The 14324-nt window shown below is 46.9% G+C and overlaps 1 protein-coding gene across 1 annotated transcript in view; it reads left to right on the top strand.

Moving 5' to 3' along the window:
- The window catches only part of LOC124800691 (transcription factor Sp8-like), a 229751-nt gene that overhangs the window by 197314 nt on the left and 18113 nt on the right, over positions 1-14324 (top strand). The window contains exons 3-4 of the mRNA XM_047263015.1: positions 7768-8274; positions 13410-13727. Coding sequence (XP_047118971.1) covers positions 7768-8274; positions 13410-13727 — 825 coding nt within the window. The remainder of the gene's footprint in view (positions 1-7767; positions 8275-13409; positions 13728-14324) is intronic.

Below are 14324 nucleotides of genomic sequence, written 5' to 3' on the forward strand. Positions count from 1 at the left end.
TGTGGAGACCTCACGCCCCACGTGTTGAGCAATTCGGCGGTACGTCCACCCGGCCTCCCGCATGCCCACTATACGCCCTCGCTCAAAGTCCGTCAACTGCACATACGGTTCACGTCCACGCTGTCGCGGCATGCTACCAGTGTTAAAGACTGCGATGGAGCTCCGTATGCCACGGCAAACTGGCTGACACTGACGGCGGCGGTGCACAAATGCTGCGCAGCTAGCGCCATTCGACGGCCAACACCGCGGTTCCTGGTGTGTCCGCTGTGCCGTGCGTGTGATCATTGCTTGTACAGCCCTCTCGCAGTGTCCGGAGCAAGTATGGTGGGTCTAACACACCGGTGTCAATGTGTTCTTTTTTCCATTTCCAGGAGTGTATATAAATGGTCTAGTAGATAACTTCAGAAGCTCCACAAGCCATTTTGTAGACGATGCTGTTGTGTATAGGAAAGCTGCAACGCCAGAAAACTGTAGCGTCATGCAGATGATCGACGATTGAGGCAGGGACTGGAAGTTACCATTGAACGTAAACAAAAGTAGAATATTGCGCGTAAGTAGACGAAGAGTACCATCACTGTTCGACTACTCTATTTTACAAGAATAATTAGAAACAGCGGCAGCCGTACAATACCGAGGAGTAACCGCCTCAAGCGACCGCATAAAAGTAATTGTAAGAAAAGCAGATACAGGGCTGAAATTCATTTCAGAAGTCTTGAGGAAATGTAGTTCATCCACGACAGAATGGACTGCATGACACTTGACCGATTCTTGAGTATTGCTTATGCGTCTCTGATCCTGACCAAACAGGATTAACAGAAGAGATAGAGATGATCCAATTAAGAGTGGAACGTTTCGCCATGGGACCGTTTAACTAGACAGAGAACGTTATGGAGATGCTCAACAAATTCTAGTGGCAGTCGCTAGGAGACAGGCGTCATATACGGTGTAGAGACATTACATTCGAAGACGATTCGGGAATCTTAGTACTACCCCCCACATATTTTTCTTGAGATGGCTAAAATGAGAAAATCATAGAAATTAGAGCTCATTCAGAAGCTTATGGACAGTCGTTCTTATGAAGCAACATTCGCAGATGGAACAGAGAAGGAAACAACGAGAGTGCTATCAGGGATACCAACATCCACGCACTGTAAGGTGGTTTTTGGAGTAGCTACAGAACTGAAGTTGCGAAGGAAGGTCGTGAGTCAACTTGATGAACCCACGAAAGCCTACGTTGTTGGTTCGAGTCCTGTTACTTCACACAGCTATAGCCTGCCAAAAAGTTCTCTCGAATTCTGGTTCCAAACTTCTATAGCTGTCAGGAGAGAGCCGGGTGGAATGTGGTGGTTAGGATCTATTCACGCTCGAGAGCACTAAGAAAAGAAACATTGACAATAACACATTTAGTAGGCAGTAATACAGGATTATCTCCACAGCCCGGTCGGTGGAGCAGAGCCGCGTCAGGAGTAGAAGGCTGGCATGTGCTCGACATGCAGTACCGTCAGCACAGCGAAGCGTCGTGTGGCAGCTGTTACGTGACGGGGCGGCCGTCGACTCGTGGACTGTGGCGGCCTGCAGCTACACATATCGATCACCAAAATGCACTGACTGAAGTCAAAGATTTTCACTCAGGTGCCAGGCCACGTGTCCACCTAAAGTACTCGCTGGCTCACAGACGTCGGCTTTCAGCCGCCATTTAAGAAGCAGGAGCCGGCAGCATCGGTGTCTGCCAAAGGTACAGGGTGAGCAGCAGCATGCCCCCTCCCCCCCTCCCCATCCCTCTTCTCCAGAGCAGATGACTTCCAGTATTCAGATCACGCAGGTATAGCCCCCCAGCAGACCTGCAAGGTGATGGCGGCCTCCGCGCCGCACCAACGTTGTCTCGAAGTTGGCAGTGCACCCGGTAGCGGCAGCGTCCTTCCACTCGGACACGTGATCCGTAGACGAATGGAGACAGCAGGGCTGACCTCCATAGCCTTCCCTCACACAGGATAACTACAACTGCCACAAGGGCTGAGACTGTAAACTAAACAGAAGGCAACCAGCACTCCGCAATCAGACATTTGTTAAGACGTTTGGGATATTTATGTAGAAACTTCCTCTGCGCTCTGCAGCGATGGAGCTGGCTACAATATTATGTGTCCTGGTTCTTTCTCGCAGGTTTTCGCTCTTCTAGTGACTTCAGACTTTCACTTCATTTTTCAGTTGTAAGTAGGCTGTTTAGGTTTTTATATTGGTAACGCCACGTAGCGCTCTGTATGAAAATCACTGGCTGTGCTGTGTGCAGTCTGTGGCTGGGTGGCATTGTTGGAATAGTTGCTATTGTAGCGTTGGGCAGTTGGATGTGAACAGCACGTAGCGTTGCGCAGTTGGAGGTGAGCCGCCAGCAGTGGTGGATGCGGGGGGAGAGATGGCGGAGTTTTGAGAGCGGATGATCTGGACGTGTGTCCATCAGAGACAGTAAATTTGTAAGACTAGATGTCATGAACTGATATATATATTAGGACTAAGGTAAATACATTGTTTGTTCTTTATCCAAATCTTTCATTTGCTAACTATGCCTATCAGTAGCTAGTGACTTCAGTAGTCAGAATCTTTTATTTAGCTGGCAGTATTGGCGCTCGCTGTATTGCAGTAGTTCGAGTAATGAAGATTTTTGTGAGGCAAGTGATTCATGAAAGGTATAGGTTATTGTCAGTCAGGGCCATTCTTTTGTAGGGATTATTGAAAGTCAGATTGCGTTGCGCTAAAAATATTGTGTGTCAGTTTAGTGATGATCAGAATAAATAAAGAGAGAAATGTTTGAGTACGTTCAGTTTTACTCAGCTGTTTGAAAATCAAATAACGTAAGGGGTATATCATCACAGTAATTCATTGCTTTTTCTAAGGGGACGTTTCACAGTGGCTCTTTTATGCTGCCTCGGCATCTCAATACTTGTTGCGTTGTACCTAGCCTTCCTTGCGACACTCTGCTTTGTCACTAGTATGATGTTATCTCTCGGCTTCCATGATGTCATTATGCTTCTCTTGCAGACTTAGGCGCTCGATCGTTCTCCTGAGCTGCGATAGCTTCCGTGTTTGCCGCAACTCGCTCAGCATTTCCCCCTGAAAGGCAATCTACTGGTCATCGACACAGACGGTTCGGCTTCCGCGAGCTGCCAAGGCAGAGCACAGACGGAATTTTACTGTCCGCAGGGGATACTATCACTGGGCGTAACTCTTCCAGCGCATCACACACTACTCTAAAGAGTGAAAGATCCATTATTGGTTGGTTGGTTTGTGAGGGGTTGAAGGGACCAGACTACAAAGGCCATCGGTCCCGATCCATTGTTCAAATGATTCTTAATACCCTCCTTTCCTCAGATTCCTTCGAGCGGTCCTGTCTCTATGGTTCCAGCGTCCATGAAATTAGCGGAGGACCGCAAACGGAACCGCGGGGACGCTCGAGCTCCGGCGGGCGACCGCTGATAGCCGGAATCACGGCGGCTAAGTGGCGGACGCATTAGGCGGCCGGCGGGAGCGCGGCTGCCCGCTGCGGCCACGCGGCCGGCTTCCGGGCCCCTGGACGGCGGGCGGTCCCCTGATGGATGCGGTGATCCCGCAATTTGCCGGCTCCCCGGGCCGCTTGTATGAATACATTACGGCCATATGCCGCGGGGACCGCGATAGTAAATCACGCTCCAGTGGGCGCCGCCAGAGGTCGCGCGCCGGGGTTGGTTTAGCTAACGGCTCGGGGGGTTGCAGTAAGTAGGGGGCGTGGCCCGCAGCTCCAGCCTACTAATGGCTTCCCGGCGTCCCCCGCGCGCCGTCTCGCCTCCGAGACGACGACGCTCTCCTAGGCTTTACTGCTCTGCGAAATAGTCCCTTGTGTAACGCGACGCCCACCCCCGGGGTTTCCCCGGCTCTATCTCTACAAGAGAACTTCGCTCACAGTCATATTTACGAGGTGTGTGAGAAAAGTAATGAGACAGATTTTTTTATCTCATAAAGATTTTTTTTTTCAACAACAATATCGTCTCCTTCAAAGTAGTTGCTTTCAGCGTACGCCCCAGTCTTGGTAACAACTGGTAGGGCCTTTAATATGTCAGTCACATTCTTTTGAATTTTCTCCGTAGTCGTTCAAGGAATTTTTCAATTCCGGGAAAAGGAAATGGCACGAAGACTGAGATCAGGTGAATAGGGGAGCTGTGGAGCAACAGGAATACCTTTTGAGGTCAAAAGTTCCGTGATGGAAGTTGCTGTTTGACATGGGGCATTATCATGACGCAGCATCCACTTGTTTTCAATATCCCCTCTCACGCAGTTCACCATTTTAGTCAGCCTTTCAAGGACTTCTTTGTAAAACACTTTGTTTACACTTTGTCCCGGAGTAACAAATATCCTAAATGTACCATACCCCTTCTGCCAAAAAAGCAATTCAGCACTGTTTTGATCTTAGGTTTGCTCATTCGAATTTTCTTTGGTCGAGGAGATGTCTCAGTGTGCCGCTCATCACTTTGCCATTTTGTCTCAGGATAGTACTCAAAAATCCAGGATTTACCACCTGCGATCAGGTGATACGCTCCTGTGCGGTTCACCCCTTATAAGCGTAATCTGTTGCATTACAACTGGTAGTCGCAGAAAACACTCAACATCACATTCTGCAATGATTAATGGGTCTTTGCCTCTTTCGGTGCTGCTGAATCCACATGTTGGCACTACTTGCTTTGCTCATTTGTCTCAGAACTATGGTGATAAACCCTGCACTCAAGGATAGTGAAGAAGCAACTAAAGATGCCGTCTGGATTGCCCTAAGACAGCTGCAGCAGTTCCACTGTTGCTTCGTTTCGTCTGATTTCTTTAATTGGTGTGAGCAATCGCAGAACCCAGCAAGCGGCGACCATTGTAATGTTCAGAATGTTGTGTAAGATGCTGAAAACGTATCCGTAACTCATTTTCACTTCTTCCACTGTTGCCTCGATCGTGATGCGCCGGTATTCGAACACCAGGGTCTATATTTCTCTTCTGATTCCCGATTCTTTGTAGAGAGATGGTTGCACTTGGTTCTTCGTCATTTAGACTTATTGACCATACTTGATGCGCCTCCATCGCCGATCCTGTGTGTCATTTACGGTGCATTGTTTCACTAACTCAGCTTGAACTGTTGCAGTGTTCTCCCCTTTGAAATACAATTTTCCACTCAGTTGCGGTTGTTGTTTAGTTTCTTTCCATAGCATTTTACAAAAAATGGTTCAAATGATTTTGAGCACTATGCGACTTAAATTCTGAGGTCATCAGTCGCCTAGAACTTAGAACTAATTAAACCTAACTAACCTAAGGACATCACACACATCCATGCCCGAGACAGGATTCGAACCTGTGACCGTAGCGGTCACGCGGCTCCAGACTGAAGCGCCTAGAACCGCACGGCCACATCGGCCGGCATAGCAGTTTACAGCTTCATCCTGCGGCACGTAGGCACAGTTATCGAGAATGAAATGCACCGCAAATAAAGTAAACAACAAACACAGTTGAGTGAAAAATAAGTATGAAAGTAGCCGCTGTGCTCCCAAACATAGCAGTTTTAGACCCATAGCGCTGTGATAAATCTGTTATAGAAGTATGGAACATGTTCTCTGTTCACGTGCTACCAAAATTTGAACAACGAAAATCAGCTCTGTAAAAGTCAACTAGATTATGTGAACAGAGACTTCCCGAAACTCAACTCACTCTGTTTGGCCATGAGAACCACAGCGGCGTGGACATCGGTGCCGAGGTTGATGCCGTATGTTTAGTCTTTAGGAAGGTATTTCATTTCGTCTTTTAGTGAACAACTTACGAGCCTTACCAAGTATGGGACTGGATTTGTGACTGAATTTAGAACTTCCTTGAGACAGAACTCAGCACGTCACTTTTGAAGGAATAAAATGGACAGATGGAAATATTTTTTAGAACTACCAAACCAAGTGTGAACGCAGTAGTAAAAAATGTTATGTAAGCCATTTCTTCCGCTATTAAAATTTTCTTAAAATTCTTTCAGTGGATTTCGGTTTGCCATCTGTTTCTACTGCAGTTTGTTTTATACCGTCATTTCTCTTTAGGTCGCTTCTGATGGTTAGTGTTTACAGTGTGTTTTAGAGAATTAGTGGATAACGTCGGTAACTCTACGAGGCTGTTCGCAGATGATGCACTGTCTATAACCAGGCAGTAACGGCAGAAAAGTGTAGAGGAAGGCGTGCAGAGGATCGATGATTCGTGCTGGGACAGGCTGTTGACTCTGCAAGTAAACAAATATAACATACTGCGTACAAATAGGCGACTAAATCCACTACTGTACGATTAGACTATTGGCGTCAAACGGCTGGAGTCAATAAATACCGTAACCATCCGGAGCGACCTAATCTGAAGTGACCACGTCGAACAAACTGTAGGATCAACGGATGTCAGACTGAGATTCACTGGAAGATTTTAAGGAAATGTGATTCATTGAAGAAAGAGGTGGCTTACAGAACGCTTGCTACACCGCTTCTATGGTGTTGCTCATAAATCAGAAGCTCTTACTAGGTTGAATTAATGAAAGAAATAAAGACTCAACAAAGAGCGGCGTGTTTAGGTGGCACGAGAACATTACGGAGGTGCTCACCAAATACTAGTGACAGTGTGAAAGTATCAGGTGAAATAATTAATTCTTTGAGAAACTATTACAAGCAGAAGATCAAGAAATTAGAGCTAATATCTTAGCACACCCACGATCACTCTTCCCACGCGCCATTTGCGAATGGGAAAGGGGGGAATGATAGTGGAACCAGAATTACCCTTCTCCACACACCGTAAGGTGGCTCGAGAAGTTGAGATGTAGATGTTACAGCTCACGTCTAGATTATTCAACCTAATGGGAGTAGCCAAAAACGTTTACTCGATGAATGCACTGGACCTCGATACATCACCGAAGTTAAGCAACGTCGGCCGTGGACGGTACATGGGTAGGTGAGCGCCTGAGTACTACATGCGCTATTGGCTGCTTTTAGTTTGCATTACGGCAAAGGAGAAGAGGGAGTCCTTGATGACCAGCATTTGCGCCAGTGTCGTGGATTAAATTCCATATCTCTACGCAGTTTCTTAAGAAGTGAGGGTATGTGACACTGTTGGTGGTGACCCGTCCGTCGGATGAACACTTTGTGATCGTCGATCCTCGTCAAGAAGAGTAGGCTATGTGCCGTCACAGTGTTTCAACCTCTCCCTTGTCTCATCATCATCATCATCATCATCTCCTGAATCAGATTTTTACTGTGCAGCGGAGTGTGAGCTGATATGAATCTTCCTGGCAGATTAAGACTCTGTGCTGGACCGAGACTCGAACTCGGGACCTTTGCCTTTCGCGGCCAAGTGCTCTACCATCTGAGCTACCCAAGCACGACTCACGCCCCGAGTTCGGTCCATCACACAGTTTTAATCTTCCAGGAAGTTTCATCATCATCATACAATACAAGGGTGACCCCACACTGCACTCATTACAGCCCCCTACAATTATCAGATCTTAAACACACAACACTCTTTGCGAAGGAAAGGTGCCACAGTACGCGAAGGATACAAAAGCCTTTCATGTTAGGTGTATCAGCCAGTCCTTCGGGGTATTCCACCCGACAGTCCCATACGACGTTACTTATTTTACGGAAATAACAAACTGATGATAATGTTTTTAGCCCTTGAAAGTGAAATTACAGCGGGGTGCAGAAACTCTTGATGGGTGTACGTCCGGTAACTTATTGCCGCGCAATTTGTTGACAGGATCACCCGAGCTTGCGCGGCACGCCGCTAGCGATGCTGGCGGCGCAGTGCAACAAGCTGTCCAGCAAGTCGCCGCCCCCGCTGGCCGACGCCGCCGTCGGCAAAGGCTTCCACCCCTGGAAGAAGTCGCCGCAGCAGGGCGGCGCCGCCACCACCGGCGCCAGTGGCGCGCCGGGCGGCGGCAGCGGCAACAACAACAACAATAACAACAACAACGGCGCCGGCGTGGGCGGCGCGGGCGGCGTGGCGCGCTCCATGGCCGTCAGCTCGAGCGCCAGCTACGCGGGTCGACCCGTCATGACGACGGCTGGCTGCGCCGTCGGCGTCTCGTCGGCTGGCGGATACGGCGCGCCCGTCTCCTCTGGCGGAGACCTCTACTTCCCCGGGCAGCCCATGACCACGTCGCCAGAAGCTGGCGGCGGAGCCGGGGGCGGAGGCACGCCTGGAGGCGGCGGCGGGGGCGGAGGCGCCGCTGTCGCTGCGCATCAGGCAGCTCTTCTGGGGAAGGTTCGTAAGCATCGTTGGTTCTCACCATGGGGATAGTTACCCCCTCAAACACAAAATGATTTTTTTTTTTTTGTGAGTGGGAAATTAAATAAAATGGTTGCATTATGTTTCAGTCACGAAACTAAATTCTTGTTAAAAGATCATTATTATTATCAGCATTTCCTAAGAATATAGCACTGATTAAATGAGTTACAAATATTTTTTTTTCCATTTACTAGCTTTAAAGCGTGACACAATATTGTGGAAGTTATAGATCTTGAAAAGAAAGTATGGAGAGCTTCCTTACACTATCCACCCTGTACACACATACTTTGTACTTAGTAACACGCATATTGACACTAAAATCAAGATATACATATATCTCATATGCTTAAATGTCTCATTAAAATGTCTTCCTCGAGTTTTAGGCAATTTCTGCAACAGAGCAGGGTGTGAGTGAAGCAAGTGTTCGCTAGGTAGAGGAGTGGTGCAGATGATGCATTTTTTTGACAACTGTCCAACCTCAATGTGGACATCTTTTTTTGGAGGTCGGGTCGTAGGTGGCACTACGCCCTCTCCTCCTCCCCCCCCCCTTTCCCTCACCAACACTCTCACTCCGGCTACAAAAAGAAAGACATAAAAGGACACGAAGTTAAATGGAATGCAAGAGCGGAAAAGAATCAGAAATTACGACATGCATCGATGAACGTCACAAATGTCCAAACCATATTCGTGGCCAACAGATGTGCGCCTTTGAATGCCCGCTAAATGTGTTTCGGTCAGGCAACCAATACCTCACAGGCTGTGACACGACATAAGGCGATGCTTGTACTTCCGGCAGCGCGCAATCTCTATAGAAACCAAACACTGAGTTTCGCGGGAAATAATGGGCCTTGAAGAGAAACTAATTATCTTACTCAGAGAAATAGCAAAATGAAAGTATTTTGCTTGTTTCCTGAAAAAGACGCTGCAGGGTCTCAGAGGGCATATGTCAGTTAGGGACAAGAGACAGAATGGTCTTCCAATATCTAGAAAAAAAGCTATCTGTTTCAGTATTTAATTAAAGTTTACATTGGGCCGTGTGCAGCATTTATCATGTGTAACGACCTAGGGAGGAAAACTGTTGCCGGCCGCGGTGGTCTAGCGGTTCTAGGCGCGCAGTCCGGAACCGCGCGACTGCTACGGTCGCAGGTCCGAATCCTGCCTCGGGCATGGATGTGTGTGATGTCCTTAGGTTAGTTAGTTTTAAGTAGTTCTAAGTTCTAGGGGACTGATGACCACAGATGTTAAGTCCCATAGTGCTCAGAGCCATTTGAACCATTTTTTTTTTTAGGAAAACTGTTTCAAGTACTGATATACCAGAAAAATAATTTCAGTACTATGTTTCGCTCCCTTTCCTGTTATCAACTTACATCACAAGAAAAACTGCAGGATGTTACGAGCCATATAGTAGCGTGCGACATGTCATGGCACTCCTGATAAAGGTTTCGGATAACCATCGTTTTACAGGCACTACTACCCCAGTTGATAAATCAAAATAAAGAACAGGGAAAGTGCTTCTGTTAACGCGCGTTTTGCCACCAACCCAGCATGCATAACACATTGAAATGTACAAGCGTAACTATTAAAGTGAAATCGCATATTTAATTTTTTTCCGCACACCGATGTGTGAAATATAACATCATGCAAGCATAACAGTGTTTATTATGTTGCAGCTCGATAATGCCCAAGCAGGCGAAATTAGCTAATTTATGATTTATGAAATAAAGTGTCTACTTCAAAATAAAAGGGAAGATAATGCAGCAAAATGGCTGTCGTTAAGAAAAAGCCATCCTATGCTCAGGCAAGGTCCACCTTCATAGCAAAATCATTGTTTCTGTGGCAGCATGCATAATACATTGAAATGTACAAGCGTAACTATTAAAGTGAAATCGCATATTTAATTTTTTTCCGCACACCGATGTGTGAAATATAACATCATGCAAGCATAACAGTGTTTATTATGTTGCAGCTCGATAATGCCCAAGCAGGCGAAATTAGCTAATTTATGATTTATGAAATAAAGTGTCTACTTCAAAATAAAAGGAAAGATAATGCAGCAAAATGGCTGTCGTTAAGAAAAAGCCATCCTATGCTCAGGCAAAGTCCACCTTCATAGCAAAATCATTGTTTCTGTGGCAGGAAGTATTTAATTTTTATAAAGATTTAAGAGTTCATCAATATCAAGAAACAATACTTTAAGTCAGGGCGACAGAAACTCACAAACAGAATGAAGACAATTCTTTACTTTAGAAAGAAGATGCACTTTCATTTGAAACACATTTTTCCTTTGATAAACAAGGGTTTATTTTTGGAATACTCAATGGTGGAGTTACTAATCCTAGAGAACTGGAATTTAGGGCGAGAAAGGAAATTTAATGTATGTTTCATGTAACCAAGGAGATTTTTTTTATGAAACAAGCCACTGAAGGCCAACTGACTTCATGAACTTGCTTTTTTCCTTCATTCACGCAAATTTCAATTAAATAAAAAGCATGCTTTCTAAGGACGCAGTAATATGATTTTTGTAAACGTGGAATATTGTAACGTTACCCGCAAAACTTTTAGTTACGAATGAGAAAGCACTTATGTTACAGAATTCACTACATTAGAAAGAAGAACGGTCTTACGTTACAATTCCTTTCAACTTTGAAAAACGAAGTTTTCTTTTAAGAATATCAATGGCAGAGAAAACCAGTCCAAGAAGAGAACAAGTTGAGTGAAAACAAGGAATGAAGGGGAGAAAGGAATCCTCTTTTGAAAGTAAGTAGTGGTCATGGCGTCTGACTGCCACGAGGGGACCAGGGTTCTCAAAAAATAACGGCTCGGAATTGCCGACAGCTGATCCCTCCCGTCTCCTTCGTCCCCTCCCCCCTCCCCCATCACCACCACTCTGTAATGCATCCGAATGACGTCATTAACAGAACGTGACACGGCGGCTGATCGGTAATATATGGTCCATCAGAGCCAGGAAGCTGATGTGGTGTAATTATTAGTGCCTACCAATCCACAGTTGGACGTGTGTGCCCCTGACTTGTTAATTCGATAGAAACCAGTAAACGTCGCCCCCCCTCTCCCCGGTCACTAGTTGTCTAAAGAATCGAACTCTCAGGTATAAAACATCTGTTTTACATATCTTAATGCGTTCAATGTGTACGAATTAATTTCGTCTGAACCATGTGTCGTACAATAACATAAATACGCTGGTACATTCAGTCGTATATGCAAAATGTACTGCGAATACATTTAGTGGGAAATATGTAACAAATTAAGTCGTTATGCCAAACGCTGAAGTTTTATTGCACGAATAGCCAAAACGTAGTAAGCGATTAACTTTTTCCCTTTCATTATTTTGTCGAGGTGTCAGCGAGAAAAAGTTTCGAAAATGTTTTACATTACGTGTAAAGATAGCAGAAATTCGCTATGTTTATCAAAACTAGACTTTATTGTGTTAATGGGATTTCTGTGATCGTTCTTTAAATAAAAATTTGGCATTTCAGTCTTTGATCGCTATTTTTTATATGTTATGACAATGAACCGATAGTTCTGTACTGACAAGTTACTCTGTAACTGCAATATATGATCTGAAGATGGGCAGCTAGCCTGAAACAGGTCGTTGAAAATAAAAAACAGCGATCGAAGGCTGAAATGCCATATTTGTTTTTAATTCGCTGGGTGTTAGCTTTCTCAAATAGTAGACGAATGTAGTGTGGGTAATTTGTGCAGCATGAATTACGATTCCGCAAGAGATATACGCAGTCTCTAATTGTAATATTTGACTTATTGTGTTAAAACTTCACCGTAAGATTATACATCATAATGAGTAGATTATGAAGGATCTTAAATTTTTAAATTTGGTCAATAATCGTATACTATGTTGAAAATCAAGTTTTTATTGCCCCTGGAAGTCATTAGATACGGAACTTCCAACTGGCCTTACTGATCGTTCCAGCCGTTTAGTAATCCAGTATGTCCCAGACATGTTGTGGCATACTTCGAGAAATAATAGAAATGGCTCATGGTAATGAAGATACACGGGGTGCCCCAGAGATGTTATGGCGAACTTTGAGGGGTCGTGGAGGGTGTCTTGAGGAGCTGATCGAGGATAGTGGCCCGTTCCAGAGGCGTCATCCAACAGTGCTACAGAGTGTCGAAGTTAGCAGCGTCTGTCAAAAAGCCACCCCTTCGTCAGAAAGCATTGCTTTGTACGCCGATGGAGCGTGGACGGAGTGTCTCGCAACGTCGTTTGTTATTCAGTGATCGCGAGTGATTGCCACGATCGCTTGCGAGGAGGACGGGGATAGCTGCTGCGTATGCGGGCCTTGAGTCGTACGAATGCGATGCCCTGATGCCTTGGTCCATGGCGTTTACAGACACAGGATCCCAACTGCAGCTTATATTGCTCCTGCATACCAGAAGGTATCGGTTGGTACAACATATTGTGAGGCATCAAGGTGTCACCAATTTAGTATTGGAGGGCAGTGTGTACGGTAAAAATCGTAGAGGAGGACTGAAAGAAGAATACCCTCAACAGATTAAGAGGGATGTGGGTTGCAGGAGATCCTGGGAGATGAAGAAGCTTGCACAAGACTAGAGTAGCACCGAGAACTTCATCAAAGCTGTCTTAGGACTGAAAACAACAGCAAACGGAAATAACTGGAGATTTTAGAGGGTTCCAAGTGAAAAATTAACTGCGAGTGCGAACACGTGTCCAAAACCGTCATCGAACGAGGCAACAGAGCATCGTTTACATATGAGACAATACAGACGCTTCAGCTAGCTCGTCCCTCACCACTGGCTTTCGTGGAAATCAGTCGAGATCACTGAATAGCAAACAACACTGCGAGACGCTCCGCCTATGGCCAGTCAACGTACACGGTCACGTTCGCTGCCCAAGGGGTTGCCTAGCGGCAGGCGCCGGCGCCTATAACTTCGACACTCTGTAGGGTCGTCGGATGACGTTTCTGGAACGGGATACTATCCTCGATTTGTTCCTCAAGACACCCTCTATAAGATTGTCGTAACATTTCTGGGACACCCTGTGTAGTTAGATACAGAGGGGGCTGTTGACGCTGTACGACGTGCGCGGTTTCCAGAGTGTGTCTTTGCCGGTGCAGGTGGACGTGTACCCGCGGCACCCCTACGAGTCGTGGCCGTTCAACGCGATGCCGGGCGCGGCGGCGGCGCACCCGGGGGCGCTGAAGGCGGCGGGCGACGCGTGGTGGGACGTGCACTCCGCGGCGGCAGCGGGCGGCTGCGGCTGGCTCGACATGAGCGGCGCCACGGCGCACGCGCAGATGGCCGCCGCCAACTACGCCGCCGCCGCCGCCACGTCGGCCGCCGCCGCCTCCGTCGCCGACTACTCCACGCTCAGCCACACGCTCGCCGCCAGCAACCACCTGCTCTCCGCCGCCGGCGGACACAACCTGCTGCAGGTACGATCGTCTCGTCTAACGGCAACTCGAGCCAGCTTTCGATCTTACCGGAGCTCGTTCAGGATTGTCAAAGAAACATCGATTTATATATGAAGATGACATGTCCGAAAGAACAGATATCATCTTCATATATATAAGCACTACGTCTTCAGGCCACGAGTGGCCTACCGGGACCATCCGACCGCCGTGTCATCCTCGGTGGAGGATGCGGATAGGAGGGGCGTAGAGTCAGCACACCGCTCTCCCTGTCATAAGATGGTATCCTTGACCGAAGCCGCTACTATTCGGTCGAGTAGCTCCTTAATTGGCATCACGAGGCTGAGTGCACCACGAAAAATGGCAAAAGTGCATGGCGGCCTGGATGGTCACCCATCCAAGTGCCGACCACGCCCGGCAGCGCTTGACTTCGGCGATCTCACGGGAACTGGTGTAACCACTGCGGCAAGGCCGGCCATTTGACCATCTCCTTCTGTTCGGATGCACACACAGTGCCCTAAATCTTACGGGAATCGTCAAAAAGCCGCGAGTAATGGGTATAATGGGCAGGAGCACTATGAATATAGTGCCGGGCAATGAGTTGGGGCCGGCCGGAGTGGC

Source organism: Schistocerca piceifrons, chromosome 1 (genome assembly GCF_021461385.2).
Source record: "Schistocerca piceifrons isolate TAMUIC-IGC-003096 chromosome 1, iqSchPice1.1, whole genome shotgun sequence".
Classification (NCBI taxonomy): Eukaryota; Metazoa; Arthropoda; class Insecta; order Orthoptera; family Acrididae; genus Schistocerca; species Schistocerca piceifrons.